This window comes from Sardina pilchardus, chromosome 12 (genome assembly GCF_963854185.1).
Source record: "Sardina pilchardus chromosome 12, fSarPil1.1, whole genome shotgun sequence".
Classification (NCBI taxonomy): Eukaryota; Metazoa; Chordata; class Actinopteri; order Clupeiformes; family Clupeidae; genus Sardina; species Sardina pilchardus.
In genome coordinates, this window is record NC_085005.1 from 12545163 (window position 1) to 12571882 (window position 26720).

Consider the following 26720-nt stretch of genomic DNA (forward strand, 5'->3'; position numbering starts at 1 on the left):
GCAGTAGAAATAAAGCGCAGACTACCCATACTAATGTTCTATCTTAATATTGATCTTTGAATGATGATAGCCAGACTAGCTCCCCTCCAAAATCGAAATGGAAAAGAGATGTTTCTTACAGGAATTCAGAGTTCTCTTTCGATAGACTGCTGTCGGCACATTCCCTCCATATTGTATCAGTGTTTGTTTATACAGTAAGTTATATTTAGTTTGTTTATTATTGTTCACCTGTAGGGGGACCCCAAGAACTAATCTTCTTTAATGCTGCTTTAACAGGGGGAGCACAGGCCCTACTCTTTGTAGCACAAGTTCACAACAAGCTACCGAAACCAATAAGGAAATGACAGACCAGTGAGCACAGATATCAATAGTAAGTAGTACACATTCTATTTGGTGTTTATTCAGAGAGAGAAAAAAAGATTAAACATGACAAGGACAAAGAATAAGAGACAAGGAAAAGGAATGTGCCAAAGAAGAACACAAACAACCATTCAACACCGGTAACTGGTAATGCATTACAGTTTCAAGGTCCAAATACTGAACTGCAAATCTGCAACAGTACATTACTATAAGAGCCATAATCTGTTAAGATAATTAATGCTCAATGGCATTTAAAACAAAATAATACCTCCATAATTCTGATCAGAACTAGATCTATGTGGTCACTTGCTCAATTAAGCAATTAAATGACTTTGTATCAGACATCTTGAAAAAATTTGAACTATCAATGAAAATAGGTATCTCCCAAGAATATCAAGGTGGCTTTCTGTTACAACACTTTACAATCTCCAGGGAATACCATCAGTGGTTTTCATATAATTTTTCATATAATTTTAGACTTAATGAAGAAAACTACTTTCTGTAAACAAAGTGCCCCGAATTTGGGAACCAGGCTCGCACCGGTGTTTTGTAACGTAGCCATTTTCACACTTCTCCCAGTGTTTCACTTTCCCCTCTGGCATCATGAGAGTCGGTAGGCGTGGTCACCTCTGTAACCCCTGAACACCTTACCCCCGCTTTCCCAGTTCACTTGGCTGGGGATCTGAGTGAGGTCCTACAGTCTTTAAGATGTGTGTGTGTGCACAGTGCACTGCACCTGCAGCCTACAGGCTGTCCTCAGGCACTCTGGACTGGACCTGGGGAGGAAATAGAGTCTAGACAGGCAGAGGCAAAAGGGGAGAGGGGGAGGGGAGGTCATTTAGTGATATGCAGCCATCAGAAGGACCTTCCTTGACTTCAAAGAATTGCATTGTAGTGTGTGTGTGTGTGTGTGTGTGTGTGTGTGTGTGTGTGTGTGTGTGTGTGTGTGTCACACCTGTATTGAGGGGCACTGTGTGTATTCTGCTCTCCTCTAGAGATTGAAATCTGCCTGGCTTATCCAAGTTGGCTTTATCTACCAGGGGAAACCCCATCTCACAACTCATCACCTGGATGGGGCCTCGGGTACCCTTCAGGTGCATGTTGATCCCATCCTGCGGAGGCAGAGGTCAGAGGTCAAAGGTCAGAGGTTACAGGAAGGGATAAAACCATGTCACTAACGGTTCTTTAAAAAGACTTTATGAAACTTATTTCTCAGCTAGATTTAAATGAAGTGAGAACTCCTGATTATCAAACATTTTCAAATTCGATTGTTTCTTAAGACTCTCATAAAGCAACATATATGCGACAATTTGCCAGTGTTTGAGGTATGCTTTTACCAGGCAACTAATAATACTGTATGGTTAATGTGTAGGACAGATTAACACAAGTTTCATTCCTACCAGCCATCTTACCGGCATTGCATCATATGTGCAATGCCGTTTTTCAATCCGGGTAGGAACACACCGAAAATGACAGAAAACCTTGCATTGAATGACACTGCTGACTATATTACCAAAAGAGGTGTTTGCAGTGACTTTTAAGGGGGGATTCAAACCAAAGATTCGTGACGAGATGAGTCGCAACGTTCTAAAGCCTTGGAACTGCGACTAAACATGTTGAATGCTTTGCGACTGCTTGCAAAGACGTGCAACATTTAATTCACACCGCTGCATCTCCTTCTGCAACAGTTTCGTCTTTGGTGTTACTTGGGCCTTAGGCCTGCTAGTTTCAGCTCAAAACTCTGTTGTGCTGAAAATAGCAGCATAAAAGTGCATAACAAGGCTTCACAGAGCCCAGTAATCCCAACAGTAAAATCCTGAGATGCTAGCTGAGCGCTACAGCCTTGTTAGCCCAGATATGGCTCACCGCTCTGGGCATGGGAACATCCAGCTTGGTCTCCTCTGGCGCTTGGACGGTGATGAGGGTCTGCGCCTGGAAGACCCGGATGTGGGACAGGTCTTCATGGGTCACGTAGGCCACTGTGACACCAGGAGTTAAGGGAGACAGCCAGAGGGTGGGCACATCAACAGCAGGGATTGTGTTTCATACAGAAATGCATACACTTCCACGGAGACTAAGCAACCACAGGGGAGGGGAACTTCAATGTTTTTTTGTCTAACGGAAAGTTTTGACAAACTAATCTAGACTATGCATATCATATTATTTCAAAGTCTGAACACCACCACCACCACCACCATCCATCCCCTGCGTTCGTCCCTCCCTCTCTCTCCCTCACACACAGGTCTGTAAGGATATTGTGCGTTCTCTTTATCATCAGTCAGGGCAAAGAGTTGCTTGGCACAGTCTTTGATGAGGTTGTCCAGCGACTCCTCCATGGTCCTCAGGCTCTGCACCTCCTCCTTCAGCTTGGTCCGGAACGCAGTGCTGAAGCTGCTGATGGGGGTGCTCCCCCTGTAGGACAAACAACGCAAACACAGCAGAGAAGAATTTTAAAAACTGCTGGGAGGAAGGGGTTTCAGCCCACTGTCATTACAGAAAGAAGAACAAACTAGGCGTCGGACAAAATACCGTATCAATACAGCGATATATCTATTTTTGAGACACATTATCAATATAGTACCATATCCTAATATACATTTTTTTTAAATTCTACAATACTCTAAACAAACGTATCTGCCCATTTGAATTCCCAGTCACTATTGCATGTATCCTTGTGGTGACACTGGTGAAATGAATGAATGAAGGTAATCCTCTATAAACTACTACATTATTTTTCTATTTCTAAGAAACACCGACCAGAATTCTACGCACTTCGCACACTGTTTTATTTGTACAGAGATCACAATGTGTCATAGATGAATCTTTTGCAAGGTTTTCTTTTCATATAGCAGCACTGCATTGTGATCTTACCATTATCATGGGCAAAATAAAATATTGTGACCACTTCGATTTGAAAGTTACTCATTGATTCCCACAATTGTACAGCCAAGGTTTATAGTCCCTACAAACTACTGACATGCATCTGTCCATGATAGAAGTCTGCAAGTGATGTAACAAACAAACACAAGCACTGGGAGGAATATGTAAGCAGGATGACACTTACACCCACTGGACCTTGTTGGTGGACTTTTTCTGGATCAAGCGGATTCCGTTGAGCACGTTGGTGATGTCGTACACCCTGCGTTTGCGAGTGCCCAGTTTGATCGCCGCCTCCTTGAGGTCAAGAACTCCGTCGGGGGCCGCGCTCAGCACGCGCATGAAGAGGTGGGTCAGTCGCCCTAGCGACACATCACAACGCCCCAATTCCCCCTCTAAACAACAAACACAGTTTTGCATTTTAAACATCAAGCCGAGTAAGCTCTCTAATAGGCAACTCTACAGGATTCGAGCGGTCTTGATTGCAGCCCCACTGCCTCTCTTCCACTCGCTCGCATTGTATTAAAATGGGCTCTGTGCACTTACTTCGGCAAACCAGTTTCCTGTTCGTTGACATGGCTGTCAACAAGCACCAAAAGATGAGCGCTTAGCTGTACCAAAACATAAGAAATACAATGTGCACAAGTCTGTCCATGAGCAGGTCTAAGGAGCACTGCTGTGTGTCACTCTGCTTGGCTTCAAGTCGCTACAAAGGTGATTTTAGCTTCCACCTTTTTTTCCCTAAATACGCCAGCCTATGTACAGTGGCTGCACACAATAAGGAGGGAAGGATTTTCGGTGAGCACACGTTTTTTTGATACAACTACAGCACTCTTCTTCAGGTGCTTGTTGACAGCGATGTCAATGAATGGTAAACTGGTTTGTCAGCCTCAAGTAAGCTAGTGCACAGAGCCCATAGAGACAGTGTTAATAGGATTGCATGGTAACTTGAATAGATATCTGGGCACCATAGAATATAGGCATTTCTAACATTACATCAAAGCAGTTGTTTTCTTCACATTCAGTTGTAGGCATTTTGACATGTTTTAAACTGGAAAAAAATCCATAGTGCACCTTTGAGCAATTTATCATGCTTGAGGATGAGTAATGTTTGATTTCTGTCTAAGAGTTCTCCTTGTCTAACCAGACTAAAGACGTCTTGTGTGCTTAGCTGAGAGTCAGACAGATGAAAGCAGTTCTCAGCTGTTCTCTAACCACAACAATTAGGCCTATGTGTTTGTCATTTCAAATCAAACTGGATGACATCCATGCAGTGGAGAGATCTCTCAACTCACTTATTGGAGGATCAATCTGCGTCTTTGGGACTTCCACATTGCTGTGTTGGTGCCATGCAAAACAAAGACAAAAGTCAAAAAAGACATCACTTCAACACATTCCAGCAATACTCAGACATCCTCTCTACAGATGAGACAGAACCTCAACCCCTCTGACTATCTCAACCTCACTGTTCTGGAGTTTGCTTGGCAAGCACCGTTTACTGCCCCAGGTGCAAGCACACCTGACTGAAATCAGTGTAATTCCAAACTCTTGATTAGCTAGCTAGTAATCACCTGGCTTTCCATCCATCATTTGAGCATTTAGGAAAAACTGATATAAATGATGACAGTTAACGGAGACTAGATAATTTCTCGATATTGTGGCCAATCATCAACCTTTCTAGAGAGGTCTGGGGTTTTTGCACGTCCTCCACTCCGTTCTCCTGAATCAGCCCTTCTCCTTCTTCCTCTTCTTCTTCTTCCTCCTCCTCCTCCTCCTCTTCCTCATATTCAACCTCTCCATCATCGTCGTCGTCGACATCTTCATCCGTATCAATCTGGATCATGGAAAGGAGAGAAAAAATACAGTGCAACAGAGACAGGTCAACGTAACTCTCATATTCAAAAATGTACATCAAATACCCTGCACTGCCTAGAGTGCCGAAATGACTTTGCGCCCTGATACCTAAACAGCCCATCTCATTATCGCTTTTAACATTCGTTCTTGCAAGGTTAACCTATAGCATTTTGGGTGCAGCAGAAAGACTTCGCGAGTGCTAGGAAGTCGTGAACTTTTGGTCCATAGCGTTAAAGGGATATTCCGCCATTTTTGGAAATACGCTCATTTTCCACCTCCCCTCGAGCAAAACAATCGATATTTACCTTGCTCCCGTTCATCCAGCCATTCTGTGAGTCTGGCGATACAACTTTTAGCTTCAGCCTAGCATAGATCATTGAATCGGATTAGACCATTAGCTTCTCGCCTGCTAGCTTCATGTTTTAAAGTGACTACGATTTCTGGTAATTTTCCCATTTAAAACGCGTCTCCTCTCAAGTTAGAAAGTGCAATAAGACCAACTGAAAATGAAACCTGGTGTTTTTCTAGGCTGATTTGACATGGAACTACACTCTCATCTGGCGTAATAATCAAGGCAACTTGCAACCTACTGGAACTACTACTGCTTGTTGTCTATGGGGACTATTTTCAGATGCTGGGCACGATATCACTGCGCCTATGGTACGTTTGCAAGTTGCCTTGATTATTACGCCAGAGGAGAGTGTAGTTCCATGTCAAATCAGCCTACAAAAACGCCAGGTTTCATTTTCAGCTGGTCTTATTGCACTTTCTAACTTGGGAGGAGACATGTTTTAAATGGGAAAATTACCAGAAATCTCAGTCACTTTTAAACATGAAGCTAGCAGGCGAGAAGCTAATGGTCTAATCCGATTCAATGATCTATGCTAGGCTGAAGCTAAAAGTTGTATCGCCAGACTCACAGAATGGCTGGATGAACGGGAGCAAGGTAAATATCGATTGTTTTGCTCGAGGGGAGGTGGAAAATGAGCGTATTTCCAAAAATGGCGGAATATCCCTTTAACGTTAACATTACCGGTGCAACCGAGAAATCCTCCTGTTCGCCTTCGGAAGATTCGCTGGCCCCCACCGGTCCGTCTAAGTACGGCGGCAGTGGAATAGCATCTTCGCTTATTCCCTGTGGCGTGATGTGGTCTGCCAGAAAATGGTCTTCGCAAATTTCATTGAACTCTGATGGGTCCCTGTCCGTTTCTCTCAACGCAGCAAGCCACACTTTCACTCTGCCTGGGTCCTGAGGAAAACTAAAAAACCTTTTGTTGGTTGTGCCGGTGTCTTTCCCTTTGTCCTTTCTATTTGGACACCCTTGAACCACGCATTTTACCATCGTTGCGACGCATTTGTTTACAAACTTCTCAACGTGTGTGGAATACTTGAATACTTGAGTACTTCAAACTCATGATACAGCCAACGTGACTTACGCGGCCACCACCACACACAGGAAAGTAAGATCATGTGTGTACAAGCCATCCAATGAAATTACGCGCTGAAGGCGGATCTTTTCTTTCTGTCCTCAATACTTGTGGAGCTCTCGCAGCGCATGCTAGGCACTGCTCCCTGTAGCATGGGAGGTGTAGTCGCAGAACAAGGTTTTTTTTAGAAGACTCATACACTATATTTTATAAATTGTTCTATCCACTGTCTTCAACTATTTAGTGCTTTCTACGTGGTATTTTATTAGTCTTCATAACAAGAAACAAAACGGCCTATTCTTCATTCTGTATGAGAGATCTATCCTGGTTTAGGTACATTTCAGGTGAATGCTATTAGGCTAAATAATATGCTATCAGGTTGACTTAATAACTTTTCATCATCAGCCATGGGGTAGTAAGGAAAAACAGTCATCATCATGTCCACGAACTTGACTTTTGAGTTACTTTAATTGCGGAACATATCACCGATCAGGGCATGAAATATTACGCATAGGAGCATGTCGAATAATCAATAATGGGAAATAAAATAAGCATCACGAATCCACTCACTATATTATTAGAAGGCTACTCCCTCCCCGTATTATACTTAATTTTTATTTAGTAAAATGCTTAAGCTAAGCCTTATTAATATGATATCTTAGGCCTGTAATTTTTAAGTAACCTAACCTGTAATGCACACAGCCTACCCTACAATCAACAACCCTAAGAATTGTTTTCCACACAAATAATACTGTAGTCTGAAAAAAAAACATAGGGGAAAACGTTAATAAAACGTGGTCGACTCAGTAGCTTTCACACACCGGAAGATGGGCTGATGCTCAGACTGAAGCTCCAGACGCAGGTCCAGCTGCCGCGCGGTGCCGCTCTAGCATCGCCGGTATTGGCCAACACAGAGCCAAGCGGACACAGCAGCGGTGGATGTGAGGGGAGCGTTCTATGAGAAGGCAGTGGAAGCCTTCCTTCGCTCTGACAGACAGGCATTGGAGGGGGTTGCACAAGGATCCACCAGACACTGGCAGAACCATGGCCACTGAAACCATATCTGCATGCACTGGATCAAGTCTACTGCAGCCCATAAGCGAGATTATCGACCTTCCGTTAGACCAGGTAGGCTAAATGCAAGGTGGACGAAAAGGCTTATTGTTTTTATTTTTTTAATTGAATGGCTATTTTGGATATTCGGTCAATATCATGTTAACCCATAGCCTACCACCCAGTAGGCTGGTTGAAAGCAAGTCCATGGTGAATTGGGTTTTCAATAGGCTACAGCTGTGTGAAAAAAAAGATAAATGTAACGTTCGCGTGTTGTCCCTCATTGCACACTGTTCAATATTCCTCACTGCACACTGTTTAAGATTATTGCCTTTTCACCATGCTTAATCACTGGCAAAACGACTGCAAGCCGCAAAAATATATTAGGTGGTTCTGCGCTCCGTTGTGAAAAGAATGCCCAAATATGGGCGAATCGCTCAGAAAAATCATGTCAAAGACAGCACTGTTGTTACGAACAGCGTGATTTACAACAAAGCAATAATGAAGCCATATCACTTGATGATTTCTTCCTAAATGCTATTTCTTATTGTCCTTCGAAAAATTGCCATGTCGTATGGGTAAAACAACCATTTATTCATACAGGCGGTTGACAACATGCAGAAACCGTATTGCCCATTTTTGCTCTGGTTTCGATGGAAACAAAGTTACATTTTCTCATTCAATCCCCATTGTGTCGGGGCGTGTGTGCTAGTGGGCTGCACTGTAAGATGCTGGAGCGCAACCGGAATACACTATGCGATTGTGCAATCGACAGGCATGCAGATCACTCCTCATGATGTAATCTCGTCCAATGTAGCTAAAAGCGTCTGAATAGCAGGAACATAAACAGAAAGCACCCCTGTCGAGAGCATTGCTTAGAAAAATAAAAGCAACACAATGACTAGGCCAGACCTGCAGTGATTCCATGTTTCTGGTGAAATGGACAACTACTTTCAAGTAGTCTGGCCTTTCTGTGCTCATGTACCAATATTGTCTGGCGGTGTGTATGGATTTGAGTATGTCTGAGGGGGTAAAGAAAGCATTCCCTGCTTCTTCCCTTAAAAAATCCCCATCAGAGGTGAGGTGGCATTCATCGCTATCAGACAGTAGGACAGAAGCCTATATGGCCAATTTTGCTACCTGTCCTTGTCCTTGAGTTGTTTCACTCTTTTGTCTTCCTTGCACTAATGCATAACACCTTGGAGATTCAACCTTGACTCTAAGTGCTATAATGAACAAATGTGAGGGATGGAGGGCTCTCCCTTAGGGTGAGGGTCACGTCTCAGGCCGTCGCAGGAATTGGAAGGCTGCCCATTACTGGCAAGACCCATCAGCCTCTTTCTGATTGCCTCCCAGTCATAAATCTATATGGAAATGGGCACTGTTATATGAGTGGAGACACATTACATGCCGAAACCACCATAGTCTGTACTCTAAGTCAGATGTCTTAAGTGAAAGAGCCTTGAGTGAGTCTGTTGATGGATGCAATTCCGTCGTCGGTATAGCGTACGGAGATCTGTGCTGCGCTGAATAGATGTTTTGGTCAAGATTGCACCTCTTGGCCTTGGGGTGGTAATTCAGGTTCAGAATTAATCAGCAAAACGTATTACCACAGTTGTAATTGCATTCATCCTGTGTGCAGTTAATAGGTGGTGGGTATGTTGCCTCTGGTCATTGGTGTGTCCATGTGAAGTACATTGGAACCAAGAGATGGTTTGCCTCAGTGTTTACTGTTTATGCAAGAATCAAGATATGATGTTGGCCTGTCTTAATGTGAATGTTCACCATGCAAACTACCAGGTTTTGTTTTGTATAGCATACAGTAGCTTAGCTGATGCCTAACACTGTGCATTACACATGATTTTTATCAACGCCATGCGCATCAGCTTTCATCGTAATCTCCCATGCAAGAAAATGCATTCGCTGTAATATAATTTCCCCCATGACATACATCACATTAAGTGTCATGCGATACCGACTACAACTGATCCACAGCGCTGTTGAGCGTCTCGTCCAGGCCTGGCAAGCGAAGCCCCGGATGAATAAGTCAGGTAGACTGGACCGACGGGCGAGTGGGGCTGTAACCGGAGCCGGTGGCCTGAGCTGAAGGCTACTGTCTCTCTCGGAGCCTGGGTTCTAGTTACAGGTCCCAAGATTCAGGTCCTTTCAGTGTGTGTGTGTGTGTGTGTGTGTGTGTGTGTGTGTGTGTGTGTGTGTGTGTGATCGAGACAGAGAGAGGGGGGAAAAAGTAAAAGTGTCCTGAATGGCTTTTTAAAGTTAAGCTGTTGAAAGTGACCTTGCTTAGTGTTTGGTGACCTGGCCTGCCTCAGGTCACCAGATATCCTCTGATGGCCCCTTTGACCGTGATTTAGAGCAACTTTAACTTCTTGCCATGCAGAGCATCTTGGCATCGCCGGGTGTCTTTCCATAGCTTTGTGTCTTTCCACAGCCTTGTTTGTCGTTTTAGGGTCAGCGTGGATTTGTCCTGACTGGTTCGATCCAGCTACTCAATCTCACTAGAAATGTATAAAGGAACTGTCATGCTGAAATGAATGACAAAAAACAGCATTTCCCACTTTGCTGTGGACAAAAGCATCTTCTAAATACCATAATCATAACTGAAGCTGTGCCATTGGTCATGTAGCACATCTCTCTCTCTCTCAACATAATGACAAACAAGACATCTTGGTGTAGAACATGGGCATTTTTTTAAAGCATACTGTAGGCTACCTGAACTAAGTCTTGTCAAATCAAGTCAAGTTTTCGTCTAACCTGTTGCCTCTTGCACCACTGATGCTGTACAGCATGTGTGGGTTTTGTCATGCAAATTTATATGGAGTGTTTAATGTACAGAGGGTCTGGACCTACTCCATTCAGAATCGATTTCAGGCAGGAGGCGTGAACTCTGTTTAAGTTTGAAACGATTGGGCCTGATTTTACCCAATCGCTATTGTTTGGTCGTGACGGCTATAGAGACTACAACGCGCATATCCTCGACGTCATCGTTAACACCCGCCTCCCCCTATTCCTGCCGTTCGCTGATTGGTCCGGTCGGAATGCATCCTGAGAAATCGAGTTCAATGGGATCAGACCCAGTAATGGTGAAGGGAAATGAAAATTGAGCGGAAGTTTACGGAGAGCTATGCCAGGCTAAATGTTGCCCAGTGTGAGCCTATTTCATAAGGAGCTCCATGGCAGCATTCCTCTATTACGTAGGCAGGGGGTCCCTGGCTCTGAGAAGTGGTTTGGTATTGACATGGGACATTCTGCACTCCTGTGTGAACCAGTCAAGAGGGGCCAGCGTCTCCACGCTAGCAAGCACATATCAGCCATTGTGCTACATCTGTACGTCTTGTGTCTGTCTGAGTGTCTTGTATTCAGCTCAACTCATCCTCTGGTGGTGGTGTTTATTGTAGTAGTATTGATTGTTACCTAATAGTAAGGTCTTCTTTGTGATGTAGCTTGGATGTTAATCCTCATTTTGTAACTTGGTTTGGATAAAAGTGTCTGCTGCAAAATGAGTAAATGTAATGTAAAATCTGGTCTCTGATTGTGGAGTGTGTGTGTGTGTGTGTGTGTGTGTGTGTGTGTATTCATCAGCGTGTGTGTGTGTGTGTGTGTGTGTGTGTGTGTGTGTGTGTGTGTGTGTGGATTCATCAGCAGGTGTGTGTGTGTGTGGGGGGGGGGTCAGCATTTCTGTGTGTTTGTCTTCCTATGTATGTGTGAGTGGTGAGTGTGTGTGACGGCTTGAAGAATGACATCACGCCACGCTGCTAGGAAAACACAAATAGACATTTAAATGTCGAGACGTGGCACTACATAAAAGGAGAGAGAGCGTAGACACAGACACAGTTGGCTCGGGATCCGAACTCCAGTGGCATTTCTGCGGCGCCTCCTCGATATGTAGCCTTGCCATCAAGTCTTCAGATTAAAATCTTGGCATCTGTTTAAAGGGAAAAGGTTGGCTCCAGTCTGACTTACACCACTTCCTATTTGATACCCCAGCAAAAGGGCGTGAGACTCTAGTCCTCGCAGAGATTTAAGGATGCTCCTCTGCCCCCCTAGAATGAGTAGCATTTAGCCCTCAGAGGAGGACACAATTTATCCTCCCAAGTAGTCCATCCGGAGACGAGCCAGAGGAAACTCATAAGGAGCTTTTGCTTGTCCGTGTAAGATTGCTGCAGCACTGTTGGTGGCCAGATAGCAAGACGTTGTCAGAATAACATGCAAATTCCTACCTGAACAGTTTATACTTTCTAAATGTTGCTTTCTGAGTTTGGACCTGTGGTGGTGGAAGTCATACTGGCATGGAGATGGTTCAAACAGGTGACTGTGCTTCAATAATCTCCACTGAGTGCTGCTGTTTAGTGGGTGCTTGACTAGTATCATCACTGACTTATCATTTGTTGTTTTTTTTATGTCTTTTATGTATTACTTTTTAAACACATTTAAACTATTGCCCTTTTATGCTTTTATGTAGGCTATCACCTTGTGTGTTTTATGTTTTCTTTTTCATTCTTTTTTTAAAAAAAAAACTATTCTTTGACTATTGCCTTTCTATTGCTTTTATTAAAGCAACACTAAAGCACTTTTCCTCTGTCGCACACACGCTATTTGTTTATCCAGCAAATAACAGACAAGGTAGAATATGTCGCATGATTTTATGAAAGTATGATGTATTGATGACCTCAGATTTGTAGTTTCTGATGTCTCATTTCATCGAACTACTGATACACTACCCCACCTCGTAAAGTTACATAGTGCGGTTATAGCCGATAGAGGGCCGTAAAGTAAAAGCAGAAGTGTCGTTCACCCTGTTACGAGTTGTCGATGAACCGCTGAAATGATTTTTTAAACATTATTTTAAGGTACGAAAAACTCTTTAGTGTTGTTTTAACTTACTGTTTGGTTTGTTAAGCACACTGAATGACCTCTGTGTATGAAATGCACTATGCACTTTATAAATAAACTTGACTTGACTTGTATAACTGATGTGCGGGGAGCCCATTTGGAAGCCTTAAATCTTTGAACAGCCTTTTCTGAGCGCACACACGCTGACACAACCTAGGCCTAGTAACTGTTTCACCTTGTAGTGCAGGCGACACATATATTTTATCAGTTGATCATAATCTAGTGTCCTCTATGCCTTGGTGGCTGACAGATGTACATACAGTACATATTGGGTGGAGGATCTACATATACTCTTTGTATGACAAGATACATGTATACATACATGTTGTACATACATTTTTTTTTATGTTTTGTTTGTGCATATTTCCCTGTTGCTTGACTGTGTGTGTGTCATCATTACTGGCTAAGTTGACCCCCTGAACTGTGTGTTTGTCCTCGTCTCGTGCCTGTGAATGTGGCAGTCAGTCGGCGCGGTGCAAAAAGGCCCTGACCCGTCTGTGTAGCAGCTGTGTTCCCTCGGTGGCTGCACACACTGACCTGTAATCAGGTCCAAGCTCATTGGGCGTGCGTTTGTGCCATTGCTACATTAAGTGTCCGCTCACGCAGCGCATTATTGCCCAGTGACTTCAGTCGTGAGGATAGATCGTGGATTTGAAGGCTGCGGGTTGACCGTCAAAGTTCCAGTGTTGAGAGAGTCTTTCCTTATGCACACTACAGAAACACTAACTTATTACTGTGTGCCACAAACTGCAAACATTTGCAACAGTTGTTGTAGCTAAATTGGAATTCAACCTAAAACCTACCAAGTATTACTTAAAATGTTTTATTGTTTGATATTTAATATCATCATTATGATATTAACTAAAGAATAGATTACCTTAATTCCTTTCAAATCCGTTCTGAAGCAGTAGTAAGAAATGGTCATGCTGATACTGCTGTGCTGTGCTGTGCTGTGCTGTGCTGTGCTGTGCTGTGCTGTGCTGGTTCTCCTGTGTAGTGCTGTGCTGTGCTGTGCTGGTTCTCCTGTGCTGTGCTGTGCTGTGCTGTGCTGGTTCTCCTGTGCTGTGCTGGTTCTCCTGTGCTGTGCTGTGCTGTGCTGTGCTGTGCTGGTTCTCCTGTGCTGTGCTGTGCTGTGCTGTGCTGTGCTGTGCTGTGCTGTGCTGTGCTGTGCTGTGCTGGTTCTCCTCTCCTGTGCTGTGCTGTGCTGGTTCTCCTGTGCTGTGCTGTGCTGTGCTGTGCTGTACTGTGCTGTGCTGTGCTGTGCTGGTTCTCCTCTCCTGTGCTGTGCTGTGCTGGTTCTCCTGTGCTGTGCTGTGCTGTGCTGTGCTGTGCTGTGCTGTGCTGTGCTGTGCTGTGCTGGTTCTCCTGTGTGCTGTGCTGTGCTGTGCTGTGCTGTGCTGTGCTGTGCTGTGCTGGTTCTCCTGTGCTGTGCTGCCCGTGGCATGCTGGAAGTAGATGGCTCCGGCTCCTGCTCCTGCTCCTGGAATAGAAGGGAGCTCAGGGGGAGGGGCTGTCTGTGCCCTGCCAGTCTCAGCACTGTGGGAGCAATCACTTAAGGAGCCGGCGCATCGCTCCCACGGGTGGACCTGCAGAGAGCGATCACCACTCAAGCTCAAGCCTGATATGTGCCGGCCGGGCAGGAGTGATACGCTGCACATGTGGCTACATGTACTGAAGAGGTCAAATGAAAATCATTGTGCCAGTTTTAATAGTGTCACGTCGGGGTTTTTGGTCCAGGGCTCCAGACAATCCTGGTTTTCAGCTAACCTTTCAAATTGTAGTTTCTACTTATGTTTTTTTTTTTTTCCTTCCTCGCGTGCTTTCATTATCACGAGGGCTATTCTGAGTTCATTTCGGGGAGAGTTCATTTTGCTGTTTCATTCCTTTTTGTTTCGAAGTAATGTGGAGCAGCTGGCATTTTGCTGGCCGGAGTCTTTCGCGAGAAGATGCAAATTAATTTAACGGCCCCCCTGTGGGGGTTCTGTCTTTCCCTGTGATATAGAGAGTATACCCCAAAAGGAGGCATTGACCAATGTGTACGTTTTTCATTACTGCCTGGACTATATATAGAGGACTCCTGCATCCGTGCTGGGGATAGAGAAAAGGGGTGCGTCTTCCTGTCTTTTGCATCTGCTGTGAAAAGCTGAGACGCACTCAGTTCAGGATCCGTTGGCAAACATTTACATAGGGGCCTGGGAGACCTGTGGCAGCCATACAAATTCACTTATTAGCCTCACAAAGCAGCCCTATTGTCCCCATCGATTGGCCGATTGTTAGAATGGAAAAAAGCAAGATCGAATGCACCTATCCACCTGTGCAACTAAGCCAAACCTCATTTAGTTGATTGGTGTTTTATTTGTTGAGAAGTTTTACCGTGATTGTACAGTAGTCCCTATCCCTAATTACAATGATGACGAGGAGAATGGAGACTGTGTTAGAATGAAACTGGCATATTTCACACAAAGCGTCATTTGTGCAGTACTGGACCTCTTGCTGGTTTAATGCAGTAGTGTATTAAAAGTATTTAGATCATGGCCACAGATTTAGCAACAGAGCTTTATGATCACGCCCAATGCTCTTAGCGGCGAGATTAATGAGATTGATATCCTCTTTCTGTGGCTGAAAAGCTGAACGCCGATCACAACCTCTCAATCTCTTCCGATCAGCATGCGTTTAACTTCTGAATCCATGTGGCAGTTAAATTTCATGGCCCTAAAGTTGGAGGGCTGGAATGGTTGTAAACCTCCTGAGATATCAGATTACTAAGAAATATTCCCATTTTCATGTGGTAATGAACGCTAAATTAACCACTCATATTCATCATATCTCATCATTACCAATTCAGAATCAGACTGCTGACAGAGATTGAAACTTCATAACCCTTTGGAAACCGTCTAGTCATGGCTGTACAGAATCAGATTTATTCCTCTGCGGAATCTCTGGACACTTCTGCAGTGGCTCGTTCTTTGTGCGTGCTTAATACACGAGCATACACCCAGCCCAACCCAGTGTCTGCCCCCTCTCTCGCTCTCTGTCTCTCTCCCAGGATAAATAATTAAGTGTGTAATGTATTGCTGGTAGAGAGCACTTAGCGTCTGCGAGCGATTTAATCATCCTCAGAGATGGCCACTCCTTTTGGTCTGCTCATACGTCAACTTAAGTCATACAGATGCTGCCAGATGTTTTGCCTTGGACCTTTGAGTTGTGGGCCAAGAGTGTTTTTTTTTTCTTTCTCTGAGATCAATGGCATAGATAGATGATCAGTGAAGATGCATCTGAAGAGCTCTGTTCTTTTTTGAAAGTATTTTTTTGGCCTTCTTGCCTTTTATTATTATAGTACAGTGAAGAGGAAGACAGGAAACCGGTGGGAGAGAGATGTGGGGTGGGATCGGGATATGACCGCAGGCCGGATTCGAACCTGGGTCCCCGTGGTATATGTCAGTGGTATACCTGTATATGGTATGAGTGCTGTAGCCTGCTGTGCCACAGCGGCCCCGGAACTCTGTTCTTTTGAGGCGATTTCCTAGTCCCTCAACTTGCTCAGGTAGAGAGGTTGGCTTTGATTAAGGCTCTCAAATGTTCTCAACCATGCACCGCCAAGTTGTTCAAATGCAAAACTTAAAGTGGAGTTCTTGGCTTGAGGACTGAAAAAAACATCTGGGTGGGTATCTGTGGGTTGTCTGACAGTAAGGTACCACAGAAAGAAACAGAGTGGTACACAAACACTGGGGAATAAGTGAAGTTAGGCATCAAAGAGCAATGGTACAAGCAAGCCACAGCATTTGTTTAGACTCACAGCTGTGGGAAGCTTTGTCGTTCTTTTCCAGAATATTCAAGGGACGTTGTTGACATATCTGTGAGCGCTAAGGGGAGACTGGAGAGCATCACTGAGACTCCCCCTGCTTGCAGAGCTCTTCTGTGTGAAGGCCTTGTGCTGGTACAGGATCAATTGACAGTGTCACACTTCCAAGAATCCCTTATTGATTCACCCAGAAACTCAATGATGCGCCAAACTATTTGAATCGAATTAGCATCCTAAAAAGATCCCAGTCTGTGTACCTTTTCTTGCTATTTATGAAAGCAGTGCATGCCTCACGCCTGCCTTCGTCAGGCAGAAAACAAAAGAAGCCCTCTTACTTGACCTGCAGTTGCTCTCATTGAAGGACATGAGTAGTAGATAATGATTAATGGATTGATTGAATGTTTGATGGATTGATTGATTGATTGATGGATTGATTGATTGAATGATTGATGGATTCTTCCTTGCAAACTGTAAAGAAGGTTCATCATGTACAGTGCCTACAAAAATAATTCACCCCCTGTGATATTTCCCCTTTTATTCAATTTAATTTGGCCTTGTTTACAATTATCCAAAAACAAAATGGGCTTTGACCACTCAGCCACTCCAGAGCATTCACCTTGTTCTCTTTAAACCATTTTTGTTGGTTTAAAGAGTTTTCGTCGTATGCTTCAGCTCATTGTCTTGATGGAAAGTAGATCTTTGCCAAGTCATAGTTCTCTCACAGACTGATTCAGATGGTCCTCCAGGATTTCCATATTTTTTTGCTGAATTAATTTTGCCTTTACCTTTGCAACCTTAGTTCCAGGGCCTGCTGTTGAGAAGCATCCTCACAGCATGATGCTGCCACAACCGCTATAATTTAGGGATGGTATGTTTGTGGTGATGTTCAGTGTTTGGTGTCTGCCAAACATACCATCTAGTCTGATGGGTGAAATTTAGTGGAGATTTTATAAGAGCTTTACCTCTCACCTATAGGGCTTTGATGGGTGACAAACTCGGGAATAGTTTGGTGTATGCAGAGTTTCTCCCATCTCAGCTGCTGAAGCTTTTGACTCCCTCTGACTTGTCATAGGTGCTGTGATGGCCTCCCCTATCAGTATTCTTCTTGGACGGTCACAGTTTATGGGGACAGCCTGATCTAGGCAGATTTACACATTTGTGATATTCCTAACATGCCTTAATGATGGATTACACTGAACTCTAGAGGATGAACTTTTTTTTGTATCCATCCCCTCATTCAATAGCATTTTCTCTGAGTTGCTTAGAGTGTTCTTTTGTTTTCATGGTGGTACTGTAGCCAGGGAATGCTGATGACCCAGTGACTGGACCCTTCCAGACACAAGTGTCTTTATATTACTATAGTATGCACATTCACTGCACTCAGGGATCTCCATTTCACTAATTGTGAGACTACTAGCACCAGTTGACTGGACTTTTGTTGATTTAGGTCAGTCACTTTAAGGGGGTGGAGATATTTATGCAACCACTTATTCTGCATTATATATTTTTAATTAATTAGCATCACTTTGTTGAAATATGCTTTCACTTTCACATTAAAGAGGGTTTTTTTGTAAACATTGTAAACAAGGCCAAATTAAATTGACCAAGATTCCATTTATAAAAGCAAAAAAGGGGAAAATATACAAGGGGGGGGGGGTGTTTTTTATAGGCACTTTAATGTGCCTATATTGTGTCAATCCCATGGACTCCTTGTACTCATAATTCGTATGCATTCACATGATTCGCTTTGCTGTACAAATGAGCTGATAACGGCGTCTCCTAAACACCGGCGTGTTAGTGTGAGGACTCCTATAGCGGAGAGAGCCGTAATGGCCGTATTGACAGAAGAGCACAATGGGTTCCACATTGGCAGGAAGTGCCACTACGGTGAGTCTCATTCATACGGGGGGAGCAGAGCCAGTCGTGAACCCAGTGACTCTGCTGTGCAGCTGATAGATGTGGCCTGTACCAACAGCCAAGGAGGGGGTCTGAGCCTGCACATAGGATGCCTCTCATTCGTCATTTATACATCCTCCCTTCCTTCCTCGGTCCTCGTCCTCACTGATCTACATAAAGAATAATGGGGCGGCATCAATGGGATAGATTAGTCTATCCAGTGTTAGTTATGGATCAGTGGGAACGAGCCTGGAGGACCGAGCATCGAGGATCGAGGAGAGATGTTGAGAGGCACCCAGAGTCTTAGAGAGCAGGAGCCCCTCAATGGCAGGCCCCCTTTTCTTGTCTTCCCTCTTTAGTCCTCTGTGCTGTCAAAAGAGGGAGATGGAGTGCTGTTACAGTATCTCAAAGCAATAACAACAACAGAAAAATCAGTCCCTGAGTGCATAAAGCACTGCAGAGTGGTTGGAGCACAGATTGGGTTTCAGCATTTAAAAAGCTTCCAAATATGACTTTTTTCATTACGCAAGGGACAGGGCGAGGAATCACAGAGTAACTCACAAATCGACGTGGTCACGACACTTAAGATAACGATCATTTCACAATATTAACAATCATATCACGATACTTAACATAACGATCTTGTCACAATAAAGATAACAATCATATCACGATAGAGCGATTCTGCAATACTCTTTGATATTTTAGTACTATTTAGAATTTTCGCTTTTGTGCCTCTTAAAACATAAATATAAGCTTTAGATTCAGATTCATATTCAGAAAACGTTATTAATCCCTGAGGGGCAATTCGGTTTACAGCCAACCCATCCATTAAGGGGTTAAAAGTTTGAAAGTGCATTGGCATTCACTAGAATGTATGCAATGTTAAGAATAATATAAGCTGACGGTGTGTATGTGTGTATCACCCTCATTCCTCAAGCGCCACATTGAGGATACACAAAGTAGTGAAGTAGTACAAATATTGCTGTATCAATATTTTGTCCCACTCTTAGCATCATGGGATGATAAAGACTATATTAGTGTTACTGGAGTTCAAGATAAGATGCTCTATTTGACATGTATAGTTCAGAAATAATGTAAAACTACAGAAATAAATATTGACAGTTATTCTAGGCGGGTCTATTGATGTTTCACTGATTTGTACTGTGTGGGATTAGTACTAGGGTTACTGTCTGTCTAAGGCCTTATCTCTGGCTGCTTCATGAATGACAGTAAAGCCACTCAAGTGGGTGCTGGAGGGATCGACAAACAAGGACTAGTGGGGGAAAGCTAATCAATTTGGGAGAGGATGTTTGGGCTGTCGGGCGAAGACTAATGGGCGGGCTGAACTCGCACCCTTTGGTCCAATCAGAAAAGCTGGTTAGAGCAGTTAAACATGACTGACAGTCTCTTAGCAACAAGGCTTCTCTCTTCCCCTCTGATGCGTGTGTGTGTGTGTGTGTGAGTAAGGTTCTTCTTCCCTTCGATGTACAACATTGGTACATAATCCCTTCACTGTGTGTTTGTTTATTGATCTCTTTTTGCACAAAACGGGCTCGATGGTGTTTTGAGCCCCCAACGTCATCTTCCAGGCAGCGCTGCCACTGTTGACTTAAGGCACTTCATCCTACCCCTAACCTAACCCTAACCTTAACCCATGCCTAACCCTAGAACCTTCCAGGCAGCGCTGCCTTGAAGACAATGTTGGGGGCTCAAGACACCAAGAAACACAAAACAGTCTGTTTTTCGTCTTTTTGAATTATAACTAGAGTGACAACACATTGAGTAGCCATACCAAAATTGAAATTTTTCAGATAAGACTGGCACCCTGAGTTTTGTTTGGGCTAGTAATCTGAAGGTGTTGTCTGTTTTCATGTTCTATGAATGGGTCTTCTTTGTTCCACTATAATTTGAAATATGTTGTCCAGCATTGATACTGTCTTTGTGCTTTTGGGTTTTTGCAGAGGCTTTTGTTTGAATTTCTCTCTTCAAATTGAACTGACAAGCATAACATTGTGCTTTTATAACATAACATTTATAAACAGTTACAACAATTGGTAGTGGTTGTAAATACTTCAACCTAATTGTCCACAACAGGATTAAAACTGGTTCAAATGTTCACATTTTCTATGGAAATTAACTTAAAATTCCAAAAAGATTAAAATTGTCCATGTACTGTAAGACTAAGATTAAGAAATTCCATGTAAAAAAGAGAAGGGCCCTATATTTATGTATTATTTCTTTATGGACATCTATATTTTAGTCTCACAGTCAGTGTGTGTGTGCACCCACTGCAACTACCCAGTTTCTTGACCACCAGCTGTTTTATGTTCCAACTATGTGAGCTACCTGCGGTGCCCCTGAATGACTGCATTTCCACTCAAATCTCCTACCTCCTTCCGACATTTTTAGTTCAGCTCACATACTGTACATAACCTCGTCTCACACACACACACACACACACACACACACACACACACACACACACACACACACACTCACGCACGCACACCTCCCCTACTCCCCTTCTTCTGCTCCAGAAAATAAACTACCGCTCGCTCACTGGGGCGGAAAATCACATTTATCTGTCGCCCATCACGATCTGAGAAGTTGTCACCCGCCGCATTCCGGGCACAGGCGCTGGCCTTTTTGCAGCTGGCGGTCGTCCAGCGCCCGTGTCTGGTTACGGCGGCGGCGGCGGCGGCAGACGTGGCGCATGGCAGCGGCGCGGGAGACTGACGAGGCGCGGGGGCCCGCCAGCGACGCTGGAGTCGCGGCTGGCCAGAGGTCCACACACAACACTGACACGGGGAGCATGGAAACATGGAAGGGTTATGAATTAGAGAAGAGCGTTTTGGGTGTGGGTAAGGAAAGAGTGTGTGTGTGTGTGTGTGTGTGTGTGTGTGTGTGTGTGTGTGTGTGTGTGTGTGTGTGTGTGTGTGTGTGTGTGTGTGAGAGAGAGAGAGTTAATGCATATGCACACATACACACAGTATGTGTGTGTGTGTGTGTGTGTGTGAGAGAGAGAGAGTTAATGCATATGCACACATGCACACAGTATGTGTGTGTGTGTGTGTGTGTGTGTGTGTGTGTGTGTGTGTGTGTGTGTTTGTTTCTGAGGGCCCCTCTGAATTGTATGATTATTCTTCCTAGATCATGAAAGTTAGCTACATTCTTTTTCTGTGCTACAGTTACCTTTGCCAAATATGCTTATGTGCTTATACCTCCATCTCTGCCTATCCATATTTAGAGATTTTCCAAATGGGAAAGCATAAACAAGCATGAAAGACCATAAACAGACATGGGCTTTTGATGCCATCCATAACGTCCCGTGTCTACAACGTTGGTGGAAATATCCCCGCCTCCATCCCTTTTTCAGAGAGGCCCTCAATAAGCATTTGCTGGGTCCCATTTGGCCGCGACTAAACAATATGGCTGCCGGCCATCTGCACAAAGGCTAGGCCAGGGCTGGGCGTTTAGGGCCCGGTGCCTGGGGGGGTTGGCCAAAATGTCACCTCACCAAATCATGCTAAAGTGCAGAGCCAGGCCCCAGAAGCTTGGCCCAGCACTCCTGGAGTCCGCTTCACAAGCACTTTGGAGGAAAGCTGTGGGGGTACAGAGGGGCTCGTCAATAAAGCCACAGCCATTGGTTTTCTTTTTTTCTTTTCCTTTTTTTGTTTAAAAGAGAAGGAGGGAGATATTGATTTCATGTGCCTTAATTGAATGCTTCTCATCCTGGTTTTCGGTCTCACTCTTTCAGTCTCCATGTCCATGTAGGTAGGCATGCATGCAGCAAACATACTCTCCACCTTCAAGTCTACAAACCCACCATTATGTTATTGCATGATAATCTATACTCCATGAATTCCATTTTTTGATTTTGCTCCTGTAGAACTATAGAATGATGCATCCCAGCATGCAGTGCAGTCCTTGCCCACTACCTGCTGCAGCAGCACGCCTCTCTTTCTGTGCATCGGCGCAGTATATTAGGACACGTCCATTCAGGCACAGACCTGCTGCGCTGTCATAACCATTAATAAATCTTAATACGTCCCAGGAGTTGTCCTGACATGACGTAGTCTCTGCTCGGCACTCACTGACTGCAGTGAAGGTCCCAATCCCAGCAGTCAGTCCTCCTCCCCCCCACCCTTCTCCACCTTCTCCTGTTGGCAGCCAGAGCCACTCCTCTACAGTCATCTAATGGGGGTGTAGCCCACACATCATCTGTCATGAGATTATATTCACGTGTCAGTGACTGACCTACAGTTTTAATCACATTACACTGGAGGACGGAAATCAATCTTCGGAGTAATGAGACAAAAAGTCTGGACACGTTTTACGGCTCGACCGTTTTTTTACAAGCATCCTTCAGGAGCCCTGCATCACCCAACACAGCCAGCTGATAGCGAAGCAACAAAAGAAGTCTTGTCCCCCCCGTCTGCCAATGAATTTAGAAGCCACTGAGCAAATACAAGCGATATGCTAAATACATTAGCTACATCTGTAGTTTACTGTGTCTTTAATATGTCAGCAAGCTCAGTGCCCTTTTTGGTAGTAGGCCTGCAGAAGCTGTTTCTCAAACAGTTGTGTCTCTTGGTGTTTTAAACATTCAAATGTTTGTTATGTCTCCTGGTGTTGGAGTCATTGCAATCTCTCATGCAATCCCCAATCTGTTGGTCCCGCCCACTCTCTTCTTTTATAATGGAGTGCCGCCCAACAGTCCTTTGAGCCTTGCGACCATGTTTCATTGGGCAAAGAGGGCCACTTGCTTTATCCCTAATCATGTTATGACCGTGGAAAGGATCCATTTACTTGAATCAGGAGCTGAAATGAGATCGCCGAGGAGATGAAGTTGTGTTAGAATGGTGGAATCCATCAAAAGCAGATGATGCAGTGTGTGTGTGTGTGTGTGTGTGTGTGTGTGTGTGTGTGTGTGTGTGTGTGTGTGTGTGTGTGTGTGTGTGTGTGTGTGTGTGTGTGTGTGTGTGTGTGTGTGTGTGTGTGTGTGTGTGTGTGTGTGTGTGTGTGTGTGTGTGTGTGTGTGTGTGTGTGTGTGTGTGTGTGTGTGTGTGTGTGCGCGTGCGTGCGTGCGTGCGTGTGTGTGTGTGTTTGTCTGACAAGCCCAGCAGTCAAGCCTGACAATCCTTATTCCTCATCAGGAGGTCCATTACACTGTCACCACTTCTACAGCATGGCTGTCAACAGTTTCACTGAACAGCGCAAACAAATTCCAGTCAGAAATGTGCCGTAATCCTTGAGAGATAATCAAAATGGCATGTGTGGAAATTAGGCAACATCTAAACAAAAACATATCATGTTGACACAGTTTCTCTGTTTTCCTTGTCTTGTTTTGCATTTTTTTTGTGAAGTGTGTACTGTATAGCTGTAATTTGTGTGTATCTTGCCATTTTTTCTGTAGTGGTTTTTACTGGCTCTGAACAATCACATTGCTGTCCAACCATTGCTTATTTCTGTGCCGAAGCCAGTAGACTCTCGTGATTGGCTGCACTGGTTCACGGCACAGTGTACTGACAGCAGATGGCCAGTTACATAAAAGCGCCTGAAGATTCAACCCTTCTGTGCTGAACATGGCTGAAGCGCTCTCCCTCTCCTATCTACCCGTATCTATACCTCTCTCATTCTCATGCTGTGTCTTCTCTCGCTCCATCTCCTCACTCTGGCTGGATGAAGCACGTCCATCTCTTCTCTCTTGCACAGCCTTAATGTTTCGTAAATATCCTCCACTGTTGAGCAGGGGGTGTGAAAGACACATTGACACAGAAACACATTGCAGGCTTCATAGTCGTGTTGTGGACTTCACTTAAATCACTTGTTTCTTTGTTTGTTTGTTTGTTGTTTCTGGTTGTATTGATTAGTTCTCGGGTGTGACTGGACGTAGTTGTTTGGGTCAGTTTGAAGCAGCTCCCTCAGCCTCAGGCCTGTGTCGGGGCACAGATGGAGGTCTGTGTAGTTTCCCCAGGCTTGATGGCCTGAGGGCCTCCGTGCTGTAGCCCTGCTGGAGCTGCACTAGAGACCGCTCCCCATCCGCTGAGCCCCACCCAGCATTTCCCCCCCACCGTCTAAAATTAGAGCAACGCTGCATGTCTTAAAGGGATAGTTCGGATTTTAAGACACGAAGTTGTATGGGTTCCCTGTCAGCAACGTAGTGCATCAGCACTGACTTACCCCCGACAGCGTCCTGTGAGCCGAGATCCAGCCGGTTTTAGATCGTTTTTGATGCTGAAGAAAGTAGTCCGGCAAGTTTCTGGGGTCACGAAAGTAAAGTGTTTTTGTTCTCAAAACCATATGCGTCCAACAGAGTGATATATTTGCACCACAAAAACGTTGTCCAGGAAAAATTCAAACCTCGTTATCACTTACTTATTTTTCGCGATTCCTATCACTGCGCGCTACTGACAGCTGGACAACGTTTTTGTGGTGCAAATATATCACTCTGTTGAACGCATATGGTTTTGAGAAGAAAAACACTTTACTTTCGTGACCCCAGAAACTTGCTGAAGAAAATAGTCCGGCATCAAAAACGATCAAAAACCGGCTGGATCTCGGCTCACAGGACGCTGTCGGGGGTAAGTCAGTGCTGATGCTCTACGTTGCTGACAGGGAACCCATACAACTTCGTGTCTTAAAATCCGAACTATCCCTTTAAGGGGGAAGCGAGATGGGGTGTGTGTGTGTGTGTGTGTGTGTGTTTATTTGCATGTGTGTATCTGTGTGTCTGTCTGTGTGTGTGTGTGTGTGTGTGTGTGTGTGTACCCTTCCCAGAAGTCTTCTTCGCTAAGTCGGACTGATGTGTACCCCTCTTCTACTGACAACGTCACCTGATCTGCCCTCAAGGAGAAAAGCTAGGCCGATGTTCACCTCAATGTTGTGGTGTGTATGTACTGTAGGTTACATGAGGTGAGATGGGACAGTCATGAAGATGCATTTCATACTCACAATGCCTGGGCCATTTTTAGCTACACTGCAATCCGTCAGTTAGGAGAGACTAAAGCCATTACTGTTAAAAATGAAAGTCTACAAAGAGTTATCTTTTCAGCCTCCTCCTGCATATACTGTATTTGCTGTAACTGTGATGCTATACTGTTAATTAAAAAGGCTTTCTAGGAGCTGGTTTATTCATTGAACTCATGAGTTTGTATTTGTATTTGAAGAGAACCAGAATTTTAGTCATTTGAGTAATATTCAACTGAAATCGTCAGATAGAGTAGAGTACTTTACAAGGGAGGTGTATGAAGAGGTAGGCAAACCTCCATGCACATTAACCCAATTTATGAGTGCTCACAGCCCTCCCCAGGGCAAGCATGTTTGGCCAACACTCCGTTGCTTACTGTGTGTGTGTGTGTGTGTGTGTGTGTGTGTGTGTGTGTGTGTGTGTGTGTGTGTGTGTGTGTGTGTGTGTGTGTGTGTGTGTGTGTGTGTGTGTGTGTGTGTGTGTGTGTGTGTGTGTGTGTGTGTGTGTGTGTGTGTGTGTGTGTGTGTGTGTGTGTGTGTGTGTGTGTGTGTGTGTGTGTGTGTGATGAGTCTTGTTCTCCAGACAGCCAGACGGTAAAATAAACAGCGCCAGTTGATCACTACTGCGGTGTGTTGTTAGTCTGTCCTACATTAACGTTAGTGTGAGGAGCACGAGGAGGACAGGCCGGCCCTCGCTTGCTAAAACTGCAGCGCATTACGTTTCGTCTGTTTGTTTCTGCCCCCCATCCTAACCTCCTTGGGGTTCAGAGCAGTGACACATTGCGTGCAGGAGAGTGTGAGAGTGTGTGTGAGAGAGAGAGAGAGAGAGAGAGAGAGAGGGAGAGAGAGAGAGAGAGAGAGAGAAGCGCTTCCTTCACTGCTCTTCAGTAGAAAGAATCTTTTAAAGAGCTCTGCTCTGCTGTGCTCTCCTCTCCTCTCCTCTCCTCTCCTCTCCTCTCCTCTCCTCTCCTCCCCTCTGCTGTAAGGAGTGTAGTGTCTTTTCTACACATTAAAAAGAGAACTCTGTGCACTTAAAACAAGAGGCCTACTTGAACAGAAGGGTTTGCATCTGTTAAGATTTCTTGAATTAAGGGTCTTTCATTTTAGTGGGGGGGGGGGGGGGTTCTGTCTCTAAAAACATGTTTGTTTTTGTTGTTTGTTTACAATTCAGCACTGATGTTTACAGATAAGTAGAACCTGAGGGTTTATATTGGTGGCTGAGTTACTGCCATATTACTTCAGCTGTCTAGTCTGTGTGAAGTTATGAGAGACTGGGAGGCCTCCTCTTCATTCTGCTCCCATAATAAAGTTGGCAGGGCATGAAGCAACCACACGGGCAAGGTCAGACGATTGATCCCGGGATGCTGTAGGGGGGAGCCTCAGCCTCCATGGGCACAGCTCTGGTATGAAGGGATCTGCAGACAGCAGGTCTGCTCTAACAGGAAGGTTACACTGGGCACATACATACACTGTGGCGGCTCAAGTCTGCTCAAACAGGAAGAGGCTATACTGGGCACCGAGGCGTTCTGTTCGCTCTGGTATTATGAGGGGACCTGTAGACAGCATGG

At 44.5% G+C, this 26720-nt stretch overlaps 2 protein-coding genes across 2 annotated transcripts in view; one reads left to right on the forward strand and one right to left on the reverse strand.

Annotated features, from left to right (window-relative positions):
- Nucleotides 1–364: 364 nt before the first annotated feature.
- Nucleotides 365–6566, reverse strand: e2f6 (E2F transcription factor 6). Its single transcript, XM_062551243.1, has 8 exons — nt 6125–6566; nt 4911–5071; nt 4533–4573; nt 3425–3632; nt 2616–2772; nt 2227–2340; nt 1316–1472; nt 365–1154 (listed from the first exon to the last, which is right to left on the reverse strand). Exons 1-8 carry the CDS (start codon nt 6431–6433, stop codon nt 1117–1119), a joined length of 1185 nt encoding a protein of 394 aa, XP_062407227.1. The 5' UTR covers nt 6434–6566; the 3' UTR covers nt 365–1116.
- A 785-nt stretch (nt 6567–7351) lies between these two features.
- Nucleotides 7352–26720, forward strand: part of mboat2b (membrane bound O-acyltransferase domain containing 2b) — a 44089-nt gene continuing 24720 nt past the window's right edge. The window contains exon 1 of the mRNA XM_062551508.1: nt 7352–7646. Within this exon, the coding sequence (XP_062407492.1) occupies nt 7476–7646 (171 nt within the window). The 5' untranslated portion in view covers nt 7352–7475. The remainder of the gene's footprint in view (nt 7647–26720) is intronic.

What these genes read in the sequence shown, in the direction of transcription:
- e2f6 (XM_062551243.1), bottom strand. Translation starts at nt 6,433, where the DNA reads ATGGTAAAATGCGTGGTTCAAGGGTGTCCAAATAGAAAGGACAAAGGG. An exon ending in AGGATTTCTCGGTTGCACCG is followed by an intron (nt 5,072 to 6,124) that starts GTAATGTTAACG and finishes TCCATGATCCAG; the next exon opens with ATTGATACGGATGAAGATGT. An exon ending in ATGATAAAGAGAACGCACAA is followed by an intron (nt 2,341 to 2,615) that starts TATCCTTACAGA and finishes CCTGGTGTCACA; the next exon opens with GTGGCCTACGTGACCCATGA.